This window comes from Trichomycterus rosablanca, chromosome 13 (genome assembly GCF_030014385.1).
Source record: "Trichomycterus rosablanca isolate fTriRos1 chromosome 13, fTriRos1.hap1, whole genome shotgun sequence".
Taxonomy (NCBI): Eukaryota; Metazoa; Chordata; class Actinopteri; order Siluriformes; family Trichomycteridae; genus Trichomycterus; species Trichomycterus rosablanca.
This window is the reverse complement of record NC_086000.1, coordinates 4,231-27,198: the sequence shown is the minus strand read 5'-3', so window position 1 is coordinate 27,198 and position 22,968 is coordinate 4,231. Positions and strand designations below refer to the sequence as shown.

At 41.4% G+C, this 22,968-nt stretch overlaps 1 protein-coding gene across 1 annotated transcript; it reads left to right on the top strand.

The window, feature by feature from the left end:
- The first annotated feature begins 13,022 nt into the window (after positions 1 to 13,022).
- LOC134325215 (NAD-dependent malic enzyme, mitochondrial-like) lies at positions 13,023 to 16,367 on the top strand. Its single transcript, XM_063007323.1, has 4 exons — positions 13,023 to 13,678; positions 13,982 to 14,052; positions 14,543 to 14,677; positions 15,004 to 16,367. The coding sequence occupies exons 1-4, from the start codon at positions 13,636 to 13,638 to the stop codon at positions 15,163 to 15,165; spliced, it is 411 nt and encodes a 136-aa protein (XP_062863393.1). The 5' UTR covers positions 13,023 to 13,635; the 3' UTR covers positions 15,166 to 16,367.
- Positions 16,368 to 22,968: the final 6,601 nt, after the last annotated feature.

The following is a 22,968-nucleotide window of genomic DNA, read 5'->3' as shown; positions in this document are numbered from 1 at the left end:
CAAGTGGCTGAGTTTTTCACTGACCTCAGGAAACACACCTGTACACACCTCAGTCTGCCCTGTCTGGTTTGAATCTCCACTGTTTGTGGACCCAGTGCAAGTAGTTTGATCAGTGACGTACAGCAAACCTTGGTGGGTCATGGAGACAAATAATAATAATTAAATAAACTTGTACGTGAACTCCCCCTTGTGGAGGCTTTATGTTACATCTTGTATAGCGAGATTGTTTGCTGTACAGTAATCCCTCACTTATCGCGGGTGTTACGTTCCAGGACCACCCGCAATAAGTGAAAATCCGCGAAGTAGGGACGCTATATTTATTTTAATATTTATACATTATTTTAGTAGTTATACACTAAGTTTTTATAAATCCTCCTTACTCACTTATACACTACATAACACTCCTTAAACATTCATACATACACTAAAAGTGTTTTAAACTCAAACCTAGATAAGTAATTTTTAAAATTTGATATGGATACTCACCATTGAAGAACATAAGAGAAGAGCGGAGATGGGTACTGTGGTATATTCTGATGAGCACTCGGTGCTCGATTATATTGGGCTGTCAAGCTCTGTGTTCTGTGTAACTTGTTCTGTGATTGATTACTAAGGCTGTGTTGTTGTGAAGTTTTGAGTAAAGATATTGCATACCATCCTTGCCTCCGTGAATAATCATTATAGTAATAAGTAGCTAAACAAGTAAAGTTATACAACGAACCCGAGTTACTAGCCGAGCGCGAACAAAAGAAAACAAGATGTGACGGTTACTTGTTGTGCCTGTCTCTTTATTAATAATTCCAGTTCCACACGGTTATATTAACTTTATAACTTTATCTTTATTAACTCCCGCTACACTCATTCACTCATGCACGTAACATACACCGGTGCGAAGCCAACTAGCGGTAAACCACACACACACTGTTTCTCATGCAGGTATATCAAAATAAGAGTCCCATTCAAAGTATATAACCAAATATTACATCTCCCTTCAACAATTTAAGTGTTGCAATAACACATAAAAAAAAAATATATATAAACAACATATGAACATACTCAGAAGAATATTGCAACAGTAGTGAACTGCACATCTGAACATAAATAGCAGATTATTTATTATTATTTTTCATAAGTCAAGAATCTGCCTTGGTTTAATGACACGTCCACATCTTGTTCTGAGCTGGGGCTCAGCAGGATCTGGTTCACATTCTTGAGTGTGTTGAGGTAGTTGTACTGTTGATGTGTCTTCTCCAGGGGTTGTGTTGTTCCTGTTGACCTCGGGCTGCTGCAAGGTGGATGTAGATGGGTTGTCTTGAGCTATGAGAAGGTGTCGCCTATTCCGCCTGAAGGTTTGTCCATCGCTGGTTTTGATATGGTAGCTGCGTGGGGTCTCTGCTGGTCGTGTGACTATGGCTGGTTGCCATCGACCATCTACCTGCTGGAAACGTATTGGTGCTCCAAGTGGCAGTGTTGATAAAGGTCTGGCAGCTTTGTTGTAGTGTTGCCTTTGGCGACGCTGACATTCTTTTCTTTTGGCTTGTACAGTTTTCTGAGAGATTGTCTGAGGTCGGAGCTGTTTTGTTGTTGTGGGCAGGATGGAGCGCAGCCTACGACTCATAAGAATTTGGGCTGGTGATTTCAGTCCGTCTACAGGAGTGTTCCTATATTCTAATAGACTGAGATAGGGATCTTTTCCATCCTCTTTGGCCTTTGTGAGAATTCGCTTTACAGTCTGGACAGTCTTTTCAGCTAAACTGTTGCTCTGGGGATAACGTGGGCTTGAAGTGACGTGCTGAAAACCCCAGATCTCTGCAAACTGACGAAATTCTCTGGAATTGTAACATGGCCCATTGTCACTTACAACTTTTTCTGGAATGCCGTGTCTGGCAAATGTGCCTTTCATCTTATGAATGACAGCAGCTGTAGTGATGTTGTGCAGGCGTTCAATTTCAAAGTACCGGCTCAGGTAGTCACATATGATGATGTAGTTCTCTGAGTTCCAAGTGAACAAGTCTGTTGCTACAGTTTGCCATGGGTTCTCAGGGACTGCATGTGAGAGCATTGGTTCTTTCTGATTAGAATTGCGGTGTGTTTGGCATATGTCGCACTTCATTACCGTTTCTTCTATCTGTTGACTCATACCTGGCCAAAACATAATGTCTCTAGCCCTGTGTTTGCTCTTCTCTACACCAAAATGTCCGGTGTGTATGCGTTGTAGCATTTCTTTTCTGAGCTTGTGAGGGATTATTATTTTCTCACCTTTCAGGAGGATTCCATCAGCCTCTGTGATTTCATCACGGTGGTTCCAGTAGTCACTGATGAGTGTGGAACATTTTTTCCTCATTTCTGGCCAACCTGAACGAATGACATGTTTGAGGGCAGACAATTGCTCGTCCTCAGTCGTGGCTATCTTAAGGTCACCTAGCCTGTTTGTACTTACTGGCATTGTGCTGATGACAGTGTGTATTTGAGTCTCCATGTCCTCAGTTAGTGAACTGTCCTCATCATTCATGGATTTCCTTGACAGTGTGTCAGCAACCGGAATGTCTTTTCCTGGTTTGTGGATGAGAGTGATGCTGTATTTCTGCAGCGCGAGCAGCATGCGCTGTAGGCGTGGCGGTGCAAGAGCCAACGGCTTACGAAGTATTGACTCAAGTGGCTTATGATCTGATTCAACAGTTACATGTCGTCCGTATATGTATTCATGGAATCTTTTACATCCATACAGAACAGCATAAAGCTCCTTCTCTATTTGGGCATAGTTTTGCTCAGTACTGTTGAGAAGTTTTGATGCGTATGCAACTGGACGACCTTTTTGCATGATTGTTGCACCCAGACCATGTTTTGATGCATCCACTTGTAGTGTCACTTCCTTTTTTGGGTCAAAGTAGGCTAGCACTGGCCCTGGTTCAGCTGTTATTGTCTCCTTCATCTTTTCAAATGCTCTTTCGTGTGTTGTGTCCCAACTGAACTCTGTGTCTTGTCGGAGGAGGTGTCTGAGTGGTGCGCTCACCTCAGCCAGATTAGGGGCAAACTTAGCAAGATAATTTACCATGCCAAGAATTGTCTCCAGTTCTGCTTCATTTTCTGGTGGCGGCATGTCACGGATTGCTTTCACCTTTAGGGGGTCTGGTTCTAGTCCATTAGCTGTGAGCTTGTGTCCGAAGTAGCTGACTTCCTTGACACAGATGCGACACTTGTCTGGGTTGAGTTTCAGACCTCTTTCTCTGGTCCGACAGAGCATAGCTTTTAAGTTGCGGTCATGCTCCTCTTTTGTTTTCCCAAACACAATGATGTCGTCCACTATACCAGCCACACCCTCCAGGCCCTCATATGTTTCATCGATTATCCTCTGGAATTCATCCTGGGCAGACACGATGCCAAAAGGGAGCCTGAGGAAGCGATATCTACCAAATATGGTGTTGAAGGTAGTGAGTAGGGACGACTCCTCACTGAGCTTAATGGCCCAATAACCAGATCTAGCATCTAATATGCTAAAATACCTTGCTCCAGCCAACTTGTACGTTATGTCGTCAAGCGTTGGGAGGGGGTAATGTGGCCTCATTATTGCTTTGTTCAGGGGTCTTGGGTCCAGGCATACACGGAGCTTGTTTGTTTTTGGTTTTTCACATATTACAAGTGCATTTACCCATTCAGTCGGCTCAGTTACCCTGCATATTATGCCATCTTTTTCCATGTTCTCTAACTCTACTTTAAGACGATCTCTGAGGGCAAAAGGTACTCTCCTTGGGGGACAAACTACTGGTGCTACGCTGGGGTCTATTCTGAAACTGCACTCACCCTGAAATGCACCAATTCCTTTAAAAACATCTGAGTACTCACTCAATATGTCGGTTGGCTTGTTCATGGGCTCTTTGTTGCTTGTAGCAGAAATCGCATAGACCACCTTTATGAGTCCAAGGGCTTTGCATGCTTTGTAGCCTAGGATGGGTGGGCTGTTGCAGTCTACAACATAAAACTTCTGTGTTGTTGATCTGTCTTTGTATCTGCTTACAAGGGTGCAGTAACCAATCACTTTCAGTGGATGCCCTCCATAGCCATACAGCTTGTGTTTGTCTTTTTTCAGTGTGCTGGACATTAGCTTATTAAAGTCTTTTGTGGGTATCACGTTTGTTTGTGCACCAGTGTCCAATTTAAATGTCAGTTTTGCATTACCTGGTCCCAGTTCTATGTCTGCATATGCACTGTCCTCGTCCTCCTCTTCTGCTGCTGTAACGGTGTCTACAAACAGCTGAGTCAAGATCTTCCTGAGTTTCTTTTACAGAATGCACTTCTTTGTGCCATCTTCTAGGTGGAGTATAGGAATTGGATCTGCATGCTTTTGCAAAATGGTTATATTTTTTGCACTTTAAACACTGCTTCCCCTTTGCTGGACACTCTGTCTGTTTGTTGTGGTGGCCTCCACACCTACCACAGGCTTTATTGGGCACTTTCTGGCTTTCATCTGGTCTGTTGGCTTGTTTAGCAAAGCTATGTTTACCAGTTTTTCGGTGTATTGCATGCACCTCGTGGCTGTCACTAGCCATGGCTTTTAGCTGGAGCTGAGCTAGCTCGTAGGAACGGCCTATGTCGATAGCTTTATCTAGTGTTAGGTCGGGTCCTTGGCTCAGTAGCTTTTCTCTGACTTTGGGAGAGTTTGTGGCAAAAACAATACGGTCCCGGACCATTTCATCACTGTTAGCATAATCACAGTCTTTAACGAGTAGTTTCAGCTCTGTGACAAAATGCTCGAATGACTCACCGCTCCCCTGTATCTTCTCGTGGAACTTGTATCTGGCAAAGATAGGGTTAGCTTTTGGCGTGAGGTATGCTGTGAAGCCATCATAGTATGTTTTTAGCCGTTTAGCATCATCCTCTGTCACGGTCCATGTGTTGCTTATGTCCCGTCCTTTGTCCCCAATCCACAGCAGGAGAAAACTGCATTTCTGTTCCTCTGTTTTTTGGTTGAGCGGTCCTGAAAACATGAGCTCTGCATGTTGTTTAAAACGGCGCCATGCGTCGGGCAGGTTGGACGATTGCCAGTCCATCTGTGGGGTCGGAACACCGAAAGCCTCCATCTTTTTCTTTCTTTAACAGATTAAGCCTTTTAATGTTCTTTATGTGGGTCCGCGGGTTACTCTGACACCATGTTGTGCCTGTCTCTTTATTAATAATTCCAGTTCCACACGGTTATATTAACTTTATAACTTTATCTTTATTAACTCCCGCTACACTCATTCACTCATGCACGTAACATACACCGGTGCGAAGCCAACTAGCGGTAAACCACACACACACTGTTTCTCATGCAGGTATATCAAAATAAGAGTCCCATTCAAAGTATATAACCAAATATTACAACTGAGCCAATCAGCCAGTTCTAGCACCCGAGCTGTATTCCAAATAAAGGTCGTATACCAAGCTAAATTTTTCACATCCAAACAGGACGTATACCAAGTTGGACTTATACCAAAGCAGACGTATACCGAGGTTCCACTGTATATTGTAGCATTAAGTGTGTGGCGAGTAAGTTAAGTGATATTCCTCCGCCAATCTCCACCTCTGCCAGCATCTTTGTCTGATTTTAAGGTAAATACACTTAATAAAACCAGTTTATTTCTTTACATTCTCTCTTATTATGTATTATTTTTTTTTTACACATTATTTGTTATTTATAAAGTACATTTGTCTTTTTAAAAACACGTAACAAAAAAATTATCGGTGTGGTTTTTGGAGGGCTGGAACGGATTAATAGCGTTTTAATTCATTTTAATAATCCGCGAAACAGCGAGTCCGCGAAAAGCGAACCGCAAAGTAGCGAGGGACCACTGTACATCATGATTTTTAAAACTTTTTATAGCAACTTTTTATGGCAGTGGTCCCCAACCACTGGGTCGTGGGTCGTTTATTACCAGGCCGCACAGAAAGAATAAATAATTAGAGATCACTACATGATCAAAAGCAAATGTTGTGTTGTGGATCTTTTGTTAAAATCAATTCAAATTTATCAGGAGGCTAGGTGACGTTGTTTAAAAGTTTTATTCAGAAAACGTTGGTTTCTCCTCCAGTTCACAGGCAGCTGCGTTCTGATACCTTTCCTTCGAAGTGAAGAATGGAACAGACCACGTGCAGAGTGCGCAGCCGTTATTTATAGTTTGCCGTCTCCCCCTAGTGGCCAGGTGTGGAACTACTCCATATAAGGTATGCCCTTTGTTTCAGGCTTCCACTCAGCCAGTTCTAACTGGTTTTAAGCCACGTGGCCATTAGGCCGAACTACTATTTCATTGTTGGAATACCAAAATGTTTTAGACCAATATTGTAATGCCCAATAATAATTTATATTATAACAATTCCCCCTTTGAATGCAAAACATTGCATTCACTTCAACAAAGAGCATCAGAAGGCTATAGTTACACAATAAAAGCTACTCTGGACCTTTCAGCAACCGGATAGGAAAGAAATTCAAAATTTATAGTCCTTTAGAGACTTCCCTATATGTGTTACATCTTCAAAGTAAGCTAAATTCCCTTATGTATTGATGATGATATCTTTTTGTGGACAGGAAATCCATGGTCCCCCTTTAGATCTCCTTTTGGACAACTTGAACCATCACCAATCATGCAAGGATTACATTAATCAAATATGTGCCTATGTGTTTTGCAACTTAACATTACTATTTACTTAAACTATCAATATGTCCTTTACCCTATATATGTTGTATTGTAGCTAAATACACACAAAACATTAATTCACAACATTTTCTTCTATTCTTGCTTCTTGGGGTCCCCCTTTGGTGTCATCCATCGATCAGCAATCTAGACAGAAGAATATTGACAAACGAGACAGACAAACACTCAACATTGAAGTTAAGTCCAGTACTCCTGATCTTCCTCATTCTTTACGTTTTCTTTTGGCCCATCGGTTTGCATGTGTAGAGCACAGTTTCCTGGACTTCGCCTGCTGGTTATAATACAAATAGTTAATCCAATCTACATTTTTGTTAATTGTGGACCCCCAGAAGAATACACTCTCAAAGCCTGCAGCAATCTGGTCTCTAGCCTTGAACTCATCAGGAACTCCTCTCGGCACTGTGTATTGTGTATTTACCCACAGGAGCTGCTGTCAAGTCCTTCACTCCAAATTGCTCTCCTGTCTGTTTTGCAGCTCCGGCTTCTGGAACAAGATCATTACCAATACAATGTGCAATATACTTACCCCCTTCAGTTACTACATTACCGGATCTCTCTTCTCACCAGCCTGAGTGTTTCTCTGGTAATTCTGTCTCGTGCCAGAAAAGGGGCAGATTCTTGCTCAGGTCTTCTCTGGTCTCTTCACAGGTTCTACCTGGTGGATCTGCAGGGGTACAATGTGTGATGTGGTGCCACAGATTTCCTTTCTTACCCTTGACTTTCACAGCATGTGAGGTGACCTCTGTTACTTGCCATGGACCGGTCCACCTTGGGCTGTCCCACTTCCTTTTGTGAACCTTGGTTCTTACCCACTGTCCAACCTTTACCTTTGGTTCTGGCTCCTTCTTCTTGTCCTTGGGTCTAACCTGTTGATTAATGCTGGAAATAAGTTTAGTTAAGGCTTTCATGTAGCTGTCCAATTCTTCATCCCACAAATCTAGTGCTTTGTTCACCACCCTGTCTCTAGGTGGCCCTGGCATGCGTCTGCCAGTTAGCAATTGGTGTGGGGAAAAGTGAGTGTCACTCCTGGGCGATGCTCTCATGGACATCAACACCAGGGGCAAAGCCTCAACCCAATTTAATTTGGAGCTTTGACAAGTTTTGGCCAGTTTAGTCTTGATGGTGTTATTGGCCCTTTCCACCAGCCCTTGGGACTGGGGATGGTACACAGCTCCAAATCTGTGTGTTATCCTCAAAGCTTTTTCCACCTCTTGTAATTTGGCATTATTAAAATGAACCCCATTATCTGAACGAATCACAGTGGGAACTCCATATCTGGGTATTAGTTCTGTTTTTAACCATTTCACCACTGTTTTAGAGTCTTCCTTTTTGGCTGGAATTGCTTCAACCCACCTAGTGAATCTATCTACCATGACTAGGATGTAACGATAGCCATTCACTCGGTGTTCCACCCCCATGTCAGTGAAATCGATGCAAATTTCTTTAAAGGGTCCTTCAGGGACAGGAAACCGTCCTGCAGTCACTCTATACCCTGGTTTTGGATTGTAGCTCTGACACACCTCACAGTCAACTACGAACCTCTTCACCATATCCCTAATGTGTGGATGCCACCAATTTTGCATCAGACTGTCAAGCATGTTGGACATACCTACATGTGTTGGACCATGTGCTTCTTTCATCAACAGTGTGAGCAAATGTGATGGTGCCACAATCAATCCTTCCTTACTTTTCCACAGTCCTTCCACTACACTAGCTCCCTTATCTAACCAGCTGTTCTTTTCATATGCTCCTGCCTTTTCCTGCATTTCCCTTACCTGCTCTTCTTTTAGCTCAGGCAAGTTTTCTGACGCCAACACCACCATTTGGCTAATGTATCCTCCCGCTTTCTTTGCTGCCTGATCTGCCGCATCATTACCTAGTGTCACTAGTCCAGGCTCTTTTGAATGACCCTTACACTTAATCACAGCCACTCTCTTTGGTCTATTTACTGCTCTCAACAGCTGAAAAATCTGTGTTGCATGCTTGATGGGTGTCCCTTGTGCAGTCACTAGTCAGAATGGGCATAAGCTGAGTCTGTGTAAATGTTAACTGTTTGATCAGCAGCTTTCTCCAATGCTTTGGTGATTGCTACTAACTCAGCCAATTGGGCAGACGCTGGTTGTTCAATGATTCCTGAGTCCACAGGGATGAAACCCTCATTAGTCTGCTTGACTACTGCATATGAGGCTACAAGTCCCTTGTCCCCTTTGTAACAGCATCCGTCACAGAATAGAGTCAAGTCAGGGTCCTCTAAAGGAGTGTCTTCCAAATCTTCCCTACACTTCAACAGTTTTTGTGTAATTTGCTCACAGCAATGTGGTTCTGCATCAGGGTCGGAATTCAGACCTTCAGTCATGTTCACCATTTTCCCTGTAGTGTATGAGATATGAGGTTGAGTGAGAATACTATTGATTCTGTCTTTTCTCGCTCTTGACAGGGTAAAGGCTGTGGAAATTAAAAATGCAGTCACACCATGACTTGTATTGACTATAAGGGGATGACACATGACCAAATGTGCTGTTTTGGTAATTGCTGTGGACAATGCTGCTAGGTATCTGACACAACCTGGTTGACCTGTTACCACAGGGTCCAATCTTGAGCTATGGTACAAGAGTACAGCTCTGACACCACTCCCCCTTTTCTGAAAAAGAACTGCATTTATAATGCTATTCTTTTCAGAAACATCCTAATAGAAAGGGTCAGAGTATTTTGGTTGTTGTAGGTCACTGGCTAAGGTCAGTTGCTGTTTTAATTCAATAAAAGCAGCCTCAAGGGGCTTGGTCCACTCTACTTTGGCTGTTAGGTTTCTTTGACCTAACCTGGTAATTTCAGCCCTCAAAGGTGCAACCAAACCTGAGTAATTAGGAATGTAATTCCTGGAATAACCTGTCAAGCCAAGAAAAGACAGAAGGTCACTCACGGTTGTTGGCTTCGGGTGATTCAGGATGCAAGATCTAGTGTCAGCAGTCAGGGAGTGACCCTTGCTGGAAACCCTCCGTCCTAGAAATGTCACGACAGGCCGGCATATCTGGAGTTTGGCTTTGTTGACTTTGTATCCTAAGTTCGCCAGATGAGTAAGAATGGTAACAGTATCCTGTAAACAGAGCTCTTCAGAAGTACAAGCGATTAGCAAGTCATCGACATATTGAATCAACACGGTGTCACTGCTCAAAAGGTTCTGTGTTAGTAAGACAGAAAGGTCTTCCACCAGACATTTGTTGAAGATGCCCGGGCTATCCTTATAGCCTTGAGGCAATCTGGTGTAAGTATACTGTTGGCTTCTGTATGTGAAAGCAAAGATTGGCTGAATGTCACTGGGAATGGGAATACTAAAAAAGGCATTCGCTAAGTCTACCACAGAGAAGAAACAATGATCAGGAGTCAGATTCTGCAGGGATCTGTAGGGGTCTGGGACAGTAATGTTTTCCGTATGTGTGACTTTGTTTATGGCTCTTAAGTCATGGACCATTCTGTATTCACACCTGTCTTTGCCAGCCTTAGCCACTGGCAGAATCGGTGTGTTCCAAGCAGACATGGTCGGAATCAAGACGCCACAAGTCAGTAGATCATTAATGGTGTGCTGTATGCCTATCTCAGCTTCTGGCTTCAGCGGGTATTGTGGTTTACAAATGATTTGGGCATCTGGTCTTGGGGCCAAATGGTGTAAAACACAGCCTACATCTACCTTATGGGTGGTCCACAGCTTCTCAGGAACAGTGGCTAGATAATCACTAGCGGATGAATGGTCAGTTTGTTCTCTGCCGTGATACCTCTCCAACTGCTGATGTTCATAGACGGCGCTGTCTGTACAGTCACAAGCAATTTTCCAGTATGTTTGGTCCTTTGTAGTTGATAGACCTTGAACCTCTGTAGGAAAGAATTTCAAAGACATGGCCTTTTGTACCATTGTACCTAGTTGTCTGGCCTCATGACCATGATCATTGACACGCTAGCAAAGATGGTTTTGATTGAGATTAAACACAAATATGACAATGCAGACACAGCAGGCTTTTGTATAAAGAGACAGGTGTAATGTAGAGAACCTTTCCCTAATGATCAGGTTCATCTGTAATTCTGTTCCAGAAGAGCATCTTATTGGATTACTTGACTTAGATCAGCTAGATGCTGAATACATAACTGATCAAATACTAAAGCATCTCTCTGATGGAGGTTACTGTTCTGATCACATCATAAGTCAGTGCTATGATGGAGCAGCTGTAATGAGTGGGTTGAAAGGTGGAGTGCAGACACTGCTTCAAAGAAAACTTGGTAGAGAAATTCCCTACATTCACTGTTATAATCACCAGCTACATCTCACAGTGGTCCATGCAATGCAAGCAGATTCGCGTGCTAAATCCTTTTTTGCACTTTCTAGCACACTTCATTCATTTTTCCAGCGACATTATGTGGTTCGGCGTTATGACACCCCCCCTCTCAAAAAGCTTCTGGACCAGTCATTTTGATGTGACAAATTGCTTAGTGCAGAATGAAGATGTCATTTTTAAAGTTCTGTCTGATGTGTCTGAAGATTCTGATGCACCTGTGGATTTATGCACAGAGGCATCAGGGCTCTTAGTGCAGATGAGAAAACATAATTTCTTTGAAATTGGAAAGTTCCTTTTAAAAGTTCTTGCCATTTTGAAGCCGTCCAATTCAATCTTGCAAGCCAATTCTGTAGACCTGTGTAAGGCTGGGGAGGTCATCTGTGCATCTCTGAGTGCTTTAAAAGATCTACGTACTGATGAATCCACCAAATTCATACACCAAATCAATCTTTGAGGAGGTCGCTTCTGGAAATTTTAGACAGAGCCATTGCTGAAATGGAGAACAGATTTTGTAAAAGAAATCTGGATTTGATGACAGCTGTTAATGGTCTCCTTCCTCACGATAGCTCTTTTCTTGATCTGGCCATATTAGAGCCCCTACAGCAATTTATAGGTACTGACACAAACATCCTGAGAAATGAAATAAACGTGGCAAAGCCTATGTTGCAGAATAAATTCTTGACAAGATCAGCAAACCTTTCAACAGTGTGCAACCATCTTCAGGCCTATAAAGAAGCGTTTCCTGTCCTGCATTCTCTTTATGTGACCGCACTGGTGATAGGTGTATCCTCAGCATCATGTGAAAGCTCTTTCTCTACACTGTCAAGAGTTCTTACTCCCTTTCGTCACACAATGCTGCATGACAGAAAAAGAAATTTAGTGATTCTGGGCCATGAAAAGTCAATAACCAATAGGCTTGATATGGAGGAGTTTGTCAGATTATTTGCTAAAAGAAACAGAAGACTGCTTCTGTAAATTCTTTGTTCTGAGTTCATTTTAGAATGCAGGCTCAGCTAAAGGTTTTAGATAATTGTATCCACAGTGTGCATATAGAGATTTCATTTTTTGTATATAGTTTGTTTGGTTACGTTATTTTTAACTTGGCATTATTTTTACATGACCTTCTCGTTGCAAGGCAGGAGTGTTACTGCCACAATATATAGGTGTATAGTTGTGTTCAATGAAAATATGATTACTGTTGTTCATTTGCACTTATAGTCTTTACATAATTTGTTATACTGTGCATAAATACTGCATTGTACCAGTACGTTTCATAACATCAATAAAAACTTCAATACTTTACCAGATTTTTTACCATTAAAGTGCAGTAGATAGGAAAATTTTCTTTATTTTATGTACTTTCATATTTTTTTCTTTTTCAAAATAGAAATGTGACGAATACCCCCCCCCCCCCTTTTTTTTACAGAATTAGTATTCTTTTGTTTTCTTTATATTTTAATTTCCCAATAATATAAATATTCTCACTCATTCCTATTTCCACGTTTGAATATTCTCAGTCTGTGTGTAGGTACATTTGTCAGCTTTGACTTAAATTTGTATTAAAGCCTTTCAAGAAATAGAGTTGTTCTATTAGTAATGGCAATTTAATTAAGGGGTCGTATTAAAATGAAATACAATTAGATAATCTTTTTTCTCCATTTACATAATCAACATGTATTTTTTAATCATTGGGTTTTAAGTTTAAGTTCGAAAACATGCATTTTTATTTCTTTACCTCATACATCACTTTAAGCCAGTATCAATAGCTTGGCTGTCATCATTCATGCACAAATCAAGCCTTGAATATATTTCTGGCTTCAAAAACATGACTATCAACATGCCCCCTCATTAGGTTTTACTGCCCCCCCAAGCAAAGCAGTCCAGAATCGGGGCTGTACTTTTTGATAGACATGTTCATGACCTTGTTCTTACCTGTGTTTGTTGTGTTCAGGTGTGTCTGGGGCGGGGTGACTATTCACTCATGATGTCATCAGGGCTATGGGTTCGTTAAATGAGCGACCAATCATCTTTGCTCTGAGCAATCCGACTGTTAAAGCTTAGTGTACTGCAGAGGATGCATACACTCTCACACAGGTAAAAAAAAAAAAAACAACAACACACACACACACACATACGTACCTAAGATTGTGTCATGGTAGTTGTTTAGTGACTGAACAGAACAGGATAATACAAATGTGTTTTAAGATAGAATATTTTTGATATATACGACTGTCTTGGATGTGCTAAGAATAACAAGGAGCAGACTGTCTCTAATTCAAGGTTAAGTGGAGCCTGTTGTTGGTCAAAATGTAAGAGAATTCAGGCCTAACTGATCATAGAGTAAATTTGATTGTTCATAAAGGATATTAAATAAAGAATCACAAAATTATAAACATGAAATATAAAATGTATTGTAACAGTAGGTGTAGCTCATCAAATGGCTAATGAATGTGCTTTTCTGAGTGTGTGTGTGTGTGTGTGTGTGTGTGTGTGTGTGTGTGTGTGTGTGTGTGTGTGTGTGTGTGTGTGTGTGTGTGTGTGTGTGTGTGTGTGTGTGTTATGGTCGGTGTTTGTTTGCCAGTGGGAGTCCGTTTGCTGCTGTAACTCTGGATGATGGCAGGATGGTGATTCTGGGACAGGGGAACAATGCTTACATATTCCCAGGTGTGGATTTGTGTTTTCCTATTTTATTTTTCCAATAATTTGGAAAAATGAATGAGTTGTGGTTTTGGGCCATGAATTCTCTGAGTGTTATTTGGGGGTATCTCTGATCTTGGGTCCTGCCAGCGTTTAGAAGCTGTACAAGTAATTACTGAATTTATTTACATCCAGAGGACAAACTTCATCCACAAAAACAATAATAATGATTATCATCTTTATTTAGTGTAAATATATTTTTATTTTGTACTCTTTCACTGTACAGTCTTATGTTTTTTACCTCGACTAATAGAAATGTGTGTTTGTTAGGTGTGGCTCTGGCAGTAATTCTGAGTGGTGTTAGACACATCAGTGATACGGTGTTCCTCGAGGCTGCAAAGGTAAACATTGTTTGTGTGTGTGTTTGTGTGTGTGTGTGTGTGTGTGTGTGTGTGTGTGTGTGTGCGTGCACATGCATGTGTTAGGCAACACTCATGCTGCCCATGTTATTAGGATTATTTGCTTATTAATGTAAGTATTAAATCATCCAACCATGTAGCAGCAGCAGCAGCCACCTATAAACTTATAAAGACTCAGATTAAGATCTTTATGTTTACTTTAAACAGCAGAATAGAAAAATGTATAGCTTTCTTGTTGTGTAATAATTTAGGTTGTATTTCTTGATGCAACGGTGGACTGTATTAAGTGATAATGGTTTTCTAAGGTACTTGTTAGTGTATGTGGCTAAATTTCTCACAGTATCATGATGGTTTTTAATATGATGCGGATGGTTATAAGGTCACTCACCTTCTCTCTCTCTCTCTCTCTCTCTCTCTCTCTCTCTCTCTCTCTCTCTCTCTCTCTCTGTTTGTATATGTGTATGTGTATCAGATCTTAGCAGAGCAGTTGACGGATGAGGAACTGAATCAGAATCAGGGTCGTCTCTACCCTCCTCTTTCCAACATTAGGGAGGTTTCTTTACAGATGGCTGTGAGGATAAGATTTGTGTTTATACATACACACAATGTGAGTAAAATTATGTTGACACCCCTTCTAATTATTGAGTTCAGGTGTTTAGGTCACACCCATTGCTTCCAAGTTTTTTGCAACAGTTTGGGAAAGTTTGTACATCATACAGATACATGCTGTGGAAATGTAATTAAACACATTGTTATCAGTGCTGTGAGTGGAACTAGCGCTCCAACCAAAAATATAAAGTGTCTAGTGATCAGAAAGTGTCTACTGATTGACTAAAGAAAGATAAATACACCTTGTGTTCCTAACTGTACACGCACAATCAGTGCTAACAGGGTATGTGTTCCCCAAAAAAAAAAGTGTGTGTGTTTGTTTAGGTGGTGGAGTTTCTGTACAGTAAAGGAATGGCATTTCGGTACCCAGAGCCACTGGATAAGGAGGCGTATGTGAGATCCATTGTGTGGAACACGGAGTACGATTCCTTCCTCCCAGACATCTACGAACGGGCTGGACTGTCCCATAGTCCTATAGTGGAGTAATCATACACCCTATAGCGTACACCTGAAACAGTCACACCCTTCATTTACAGCTGTGTAATGTTTAACTATCACACATCCCCATGGGGAGTGATTCCTAAACTCCTTCTGCTAATGTAAATGTACAGTGTTGCTATTATTTAAACACTCCACGTGTGTGTGTGTGTGTGTGTGTGTGTGTGTGTGTGTGTGTGTGTGTGTGTGTGTGTGTGTGTGTGTGTTTGTATCAGCTAATACATTTAGTGCTTTGTGTTTCTATGTGTGTTGGTGTGTATTTGAGTTTATTTCACTGCAGGCTTACAGTATTCATTATAATAAAATGTGGGGGTGGTCGGGTGTAGTTGGGGCAGTGAGAAAATGTCGAAAAAAGTGTAACTTTAGTTTCACCCTAAGCTGGATTTTAACATAGGGCCTAGAACCTGAGAGAACTACATGTGCTGCACTCAGCCCACTGTTGGCCCTCGCTCGGAAGGCACAGATGAGCGAATCACACCTCCTCCACAAGATCATCACAGAGACACCACAGCGCATGCGCCTCAAATCCCGACACCCCTTTGCCACACATGCCCAGGAACTGCTCCGCATAACACCAGTTTACATCTCCAAGGCTTCCTGGGTGACGGCAAGATGGAGGGACCAGTGGAAGGCAGCAGGGCCATCTATGCTTCATCACTATATTAAAGATCCAACAGATGTTCCTGGCCAGCACCTCACCCGTAAGGAGTGGACAACCCTTAATCGCCTGAGGACAGGGGTGGGACGCTTTGGAGCAGCGATGCAGAAATGGGGTCTTGCGGACAGTGCCCACTGTGAATGTGGGGACCCATTACAGACAGTGGAACATGTGATGACCAGCTGCCCCAAATTCCGGCCACCGAATGGCGCTCGTGGGCTAATGGATCTGGATGACGAAACACTAGACTGGCTAGCAACAACGGAGCTGAAGGTCTAAGGACATACGCCAGAAGAAGAAGCCCACTGTGCTACTCAAACAATGACGTGTTAGATCTGTTGTAACGCTGATATAACCTGTGCACACAATAAGCCTAAAAGTGAAAACTACTTAAAATAAAAAGAAAATGCTTTGTAATTCCCACAGTAACGTCAGAAGCCATTCACTCTGTTACAGGTTGAAAAATAGTGAAGAAATAGCCTTTGCTTGATTTGAATGAAGTTGACCCAACAAAGCATGTGTTTGTACCATTTCCATTCTGTCCCAAATGTTTCTGATGTAGAGTTTTATATTTGTATTTGTCTTTCTATTGTTATTTTAAAAATATGCAATTTGCACAGTTAGGTTAGTAATTAGTATAGTTTTGCTTTGTGTTTTCATGTACTCCCATGTAGTGTTTTTAATGTAGAAGTACATTTTCACCAGCTGTAGAAAAGGGCAATGAAACAAGTTTACTTTTAAATACCATGATTATTAGCTCAGGGGGATATTCCAGAAAGCGGGTTTAACAAACTTAAACCTGAACTGCGAGTTGACTTACAGGGGTTGGACAAAATAACTGAAACACCTGGTTTTAGACCACAATAATTTATTAGTATGGTGTAGGGCCTCCTTTTGCGGCCAATACAGCGTCAATTGGTCTTGGAAATGACATATACAAGTCCTGCACAGTGGTCAGAGGGATTTTAAGCCATTCTTCTTGCAGGATAGTGGCCAGGTCACTACGTGATGCTGGTGGAGGAAAACGTTTCCTGACTCGCTTCTCCAAAACACCCCAAAGTGGCTCAATAATATTTAGATGTGGTGACTGTGCAGGCCATGGGAGATGTTCAACTTCACTTTCATGTTCATCAAACCAATCTTTCACCAGTCTTGCTTTCACCAGTCTTGCTGTGTGTATTGGTGCATTGTCATCCTGATACACGGCACCGCCATTGGATGCACATGGTCCTCCAGAATGGTTCGGTAGTCCTCGGCAGTGACGCGCCCATCTAGCACAAGTATCGGGCCAAGGGAATGCCATGATATGGCAGCCCAAACCATCACTGATCCACCCCCATGCTTCACTCTGGGCATGCAACAGTCTGGGTGGTACGCTTCTTTGGGGCTTCTCCACACCGTAACTCTCCCGGATGTGGGGAAAACAGTAAAGGTGGACTCATCAGAGAACAATACATGTTTCACATTGTCCACAGCCCAAGATTTGCGCTCCTTGCACCATTGAAACCGACGTTTGGCATCGGCACGAGTGACCAAAGGTTTGGCTATAGCAGCCCGGCCGTGTATATCGACCCTGTGGAGCTCCTGACGGACAGTTGTGGTGGAAACAGGAGAGTCGAGGTGCACATGTAATTCTGCCGTGATTTGGGCAGCCGTGGTTTTATGTTTTTTGGATACAATCCGGGTTAGCACCCGAACATCCCTTTCAGACAGCTTCCTCTTGCGTCCACAGTTAATCCTGTCGGATGTGGTCTGTCCTTCTTGGTGGTATGCTGACATTACCCTGGATACCGTGGCTCTTGATACATCACAAAGACTTGCTGTCTTGGTCACAGATGCGCCAGCAAGACGTGCACCAACAATTTGTCCTCTTTTGAACTGTGGTATGTCACCCATAATGTTGTGTGCATTGCAATATTTTGAGCAAAACTGTGCTCTTACCCTGCTAATTGAACCTTCACACTCTGCTCTTACTGGTGCAATGTGCAATTAATGAAGATTGGCCACCAGACTGGTCCAATTTATCCATGAAACCTCCCACACTAAAATGACAGGTGTTTCAGTTATTTTGTCCAACCCCTGTATCTCACCATGTCATAGCCAGAGTTTTCGGATCCACAAAAGCGGATCAGGGTTCGATTACTCAAGTCTGAGTAGATTGAACCCAGCAGAAGCGCGTTCACGGTTAACTCTAAACAGGCATTCTCAATGGAGTTGCGATAAATAGATTGACCATGGATGTGAATGAAAGAAAAAGTAGTCCGTCATATTTGACACCAATAGAAGTGTTATTTTTAATGTTTGCGTGTGCAGATCCTGAAAATGTTTTAGACGTGAAAGTAATACAGCAGCGTCCGTAAAAAAAAGGAGCTCGCAAATGGCAAAAAAAGTGAATGAGTTTAAATTAATAAAAAAAACGTAACCATAATTAAACATTTAGCAGAAGGATAGGGTAAAATTGTTTAATATGTCAGTTGTAATATTTGTCTCGATTTTAAAAGTTTTTTTTTTTCATTTACTCAATCTAGGTGTAATCCAAGTGGAATCAGATGCACATGGCAGCAGATAAAAATGAAACACAAAAACTGTATATGTTCAAGGCATATTTATTAGATGTAAATCATTAGTCTGTAGTGCATAAACTGTGGAATATTAAGAACTGCATTGGTGTAGTCTGAACCCTTTTTATTGCCATCTCTCCAGTGATTGGTGGAGTGGTTTTGAGTCTCCTGCAATTGTTAGTGATGTAAATGTTCCTATAGATCCTAATAAATATAAATAATGTTCTTTAATAAAAAATAAAAAAAAAACACTGTTGAAGGACGATAAAGAAACCATCTCCGCTGCCTCAGAGTGGGATGATACTGGGAGGCCTACAGAGGTACAGGATATGTTGAACATAGAGCATGGCATTTCATTTGATCTACCATGATAATGTGTGTGACTGTCCTCTAACAGAATGTGAAGGGTAGTTCCGAATGAAATGAGGGACCATCCACCTCCAAAGCTCAACTTAGAACAGTAAAAATGTCTTACCAAATATGTGAAATATTTCGAAGACATTAAGCTATGTTTGATCATAACATGCTATTTTTGTCTCTTTCTTTGAAGTTGGGTGTAAATAAGATGGACTATACAAGGTCCATCTGGAGAAACAAAGTGCAAAGTGTGATCCTCAGGTGGAGCATATAAAATAGACAAGGCTATAAATTCAGTTGCTTGAATTTAAGATGGGTGTCGGTGCTAAGGGTGTATAAATATAAATGTTGTCACTAAAGAATAAGGACAAGCAAACGAAGTTGTTGCATTGTTTTCTTTTCAGTGATCATGGACAGAGCCTGACTATTTGTCTTCGATATTTGTAATGTGGGGAGCATCACATAAGATGTTAATGAAAGCATCTGCATAAGATGGAGAACAGTAGGTTGCAGAACATGTATGAAATGTTCGACTGTTTTATTTGACATTTGTTAATTTTTGAAGATAATGGTCACTACCTGTATGTGGAGGGATATTCTGTGTGCTGTTGAAATAATAAAAGACAAGATTTTAATAAAATGCACATCTGGATTTCACTGATTAATGTGGCTGTAAAAATACTACTAGCAATAAAATGATATACAGTACATTTAAAGCACAAATGATGTGTGTGTGTGTGTGTGTGTGTGTGTGTGTGTGTGTGTGTGTGTGTGTGTGTGTGTGTGTGTATATTTTCTATGAATCCATAACATTCCATCCATAATGTTCTAACTAATGTTGTAACAAGCCTTTTATGAATATTGTGATTATTGTGAGTAATAATGTTGCAGCTGCCCCTTGTGGTAACTGTCCCCGAATTGACTGAGTGATAAAAACGGAAAGGTTTGCGAATAAATCCATCGTGAAATGATTAATCTAAGTTTAATGACTCGTTCCCAACTAAGATGTGTTCGAATACTTAGCGCGTCTGTATCCACTGGATCCTGGAGTAAAGGACCCCCCGGGTTTACATGAGGAAAGTGCGAGTAACCCCGGGTTATGAATTTTTCTGAATGTAAAGTTTTGTAAAATGATATTGTGTCAGTGCTGCCCAGCGTGTTCAGGGATGAGATTGATGAAGAATGTACTGAGCACTGATTGCTGATGCTTTTGATCAGCTTGTATGTTTTCTTATTATTAGTTGTTGATCTATTTGACAGGTTTGTGTAATGAATGATTTGCTTGATTCTATTGTGTGAGTGGGTTGAGTGTGCATCGTAAATAAGAAGTTCGTTTTTGTAAAGATGACTATAATATAGTGAAATAAAAGGATTCGGTTGGGGCGCACAGATAGCTGAGCGGGTTTTTCCACAGTTAGCGCAGTGGAGCTGTGAGATGTGAACCTACCGGGTTCGAATCTCGGCTCTGCTGTCTACTGCTCGACTGTGCGCCCCCTGGCAGGGGGGTTGCCCCCTGCCGGCGATCACTTTACAACAATATATGTAAATCCATGAAAGATTTGAAGAAAAGCCCTAAAATAAATCCATAAATAATAATAGTAACTCAGCAATAATAGTAGATGATGTATTTCTATGTGTGTACTATATATGATAATAACATGTACGAAGTGAATGGATAAACATGTAATATGTGTGAGGGTTTTCTGAATGAGTGCTGTGAATGGTTGTTGACTTATTAGAATATGTGATGAAGATTTCGATTATTGTATGCAAACAGAAACATACTAGTTAATAAAATGTAAATGTTAATTAGAGCTGCGTGTGCGTGCACGCACTGAGCTGCATATGAATATCAGTGAATTTTAAGGACGATGGCGCACTCAGGTGTCCATTTTGTGTAATGACATGAAGAATTTTCTTTGAATTAGTGTTTTTTCTGTCGTACTAGTTTGTTTTGTTTAAGCGCAGTCCACCCTATTTTTGTGCATTTTTCGCCTGAAAGACATACCTAATTTCTAAGGCTTGTCATTCATAAAGTTTAAAAGATAACCCAAAATTGTATTTCAGTGTTCTAGAAAACCCTTTAAAGTATCCTAAAAACACAGCCAAATGGCATGATTATATTTGACCATGCATAAATGATGATAAAAAACCCAAAAATGTAGGTGCTTTTAAATGTTTTTTTTGCAAATCCAAAGTTTCAGTGAGTATAAGCAGGACTGCAGGTGTGTATATCACCTAAACAACACTATAGAGTTGTGTTGAAGGGTATTTTGTAACATCATCTCGCATTAGGCCTCTACACTGTAAGCCCGGATAAGTTGAATGTACTTAAAACATTTGAGGAAACCAGTTGCCTTAAAAAAGTGAAGTAATGTATAATGAAAACTTGAGTTAGCATAACTTAAAACATGAAGTTATTATACCTAAAAGGCAAGTTGATGAAATTTTTTTATACCAACTGCTTTTCCCAATAATTGTACTTATTATCTTGAGCCCAATGGAAAAAAGTATTGATTTGTTCTTAGTTTTCATGTTAATCACATATTAAATATAAATTACAAATGTTTATAGTAAAAGAGACACAATTGTGAAATAATTTTTGTTTATTTAAGTTCATAAGTATTTACTTAAAATACAACATGTGAAGAAAACATGTTTAAAACTGTAGAAACTGTATGTAAAGTTGTGATGAAACCCAAACAGCTCCTCACAGTAACCATGAACCTGTAAAACAAGAAAAAGAAAGAAGAAACAGATAGCATTAATTTAAGGATTAAAGTAAAGCAAGCCAGCACACTCTTTGCTCCGTATGAAAGCTAGCATGCAGCCTAAATACGGCAAATAAAGCAGTGCTGTTTGATGATTTATTTAGTTAGTGTCAACATTAAGATAATTTATTTTGAACAAAATTGATAAGTAAAGTACAACACTTACCAAAATTAGATGGGAGATGATAAAGCCCCATCAGACTGGTGTTAGGGTTAGGGTTAGGGTTAGGGTTAGGGTTAGGGTTAGGGTTAGGGTTAGGGTTAGGGTTAGGGTTAGGGTTAGGGTTAGGGTTAGGGTTAGGGTTAGGGTTAGGGTTAGGGTTAGGGTTAGGGTTAGGGTTAGGGTTAGGGTTAGGGTTAGGGTTAGGGTTAGGGTTAGGGTTAGGGTTAGGGTTAGGGTTAGGGTTAGGGTTAGGGTTAGGGTTAGGGTTAGGGTTAGGGTTAGGGTTAGGGTTAGGGTTAGGGTTAGGGTTAGGGTTAGGGTTAGGGTTAGGGTTAGGGTTAGGGTTAGGGTTAGGGTTAGGGTTAGGGTTAGGGTTAGGGTTAGGGTTAGGGTTAGGGTTAGGGTTAGGGTTAGGGTTAGGGTTAGGGTTAGGGTTAGGGTTAGGGTTAGGGTTAGGGTTAGGGTTAGGGTTAGGGTTAGGGTTAGGGTTAGGGTTAGGGTTAGGGTTAGGGTTAGGGTTAGGGTTAGGGTTAGGGTTAGGGTTAGGGTTAGGGTTAGGGTTAGGGTTAGGGTTAGGGTTAGGGTTAGGGTTAGGGTTAGGGTTAGGGTTAGGGTTAGGGTTAGGGTTAGGGTTAGGGTTAGGGTTAGGGTTAGGGTTAGGGTTAGGGTTAGGGTTAGGGTTAGGGTTAGGGTTAGGGTTAGGGTTAGGGTTAGGGTTAGGGTTAGGGTTAGGGTTAGGGTTAGGGTTAGGGTTAGGGTTAGGGTTAGGGTTAGGGTTAGGGTTAGGGTTAGGGTTAGGGTTAGGGTTAGGGTTAGGGTTAGGGTTAGGGTTAGGGTTAGGGTTAGGGTTAGGGTTAGGGTTAGGGTTAGGGTTAGGGTTAGGGTTAGGGTTAGGGTTAGGGTTAGGGTTAGGGTTAGGGTTAGGGTTAGGGTTAGGGTTAGGGTTAGGGTTAGGGTTAGGGTTAGGGTTAGGGTTAGGGTTAGGGTTAGGGTTAGGGTTAGGGTTAGGGTTAGGGTTAGGGTTAGGGTTAGGGTTAGGGTTAGGGTTAGGGTTAGGGTTAGGGTTAGGGTTAGGGTTAGGGTTAGGGTTAGGGTTAGGGTTAGGGTTAGGGTTAGGGTTAGGGTTAGGGTTAGGGTTAGGGTTAGGGTTAGGGTTAGGGTTAGGGTTAGGGTTAGGGTTAGGGTTAGGGTTAGGGTTAGGGTTAGGGTTAGGGTTAGGGTTAGGGTTAGGGTTAGGGTTAGGGTTAGGGTTAGGGTTAGGGTTAGGGTTAGGGTTAGGGT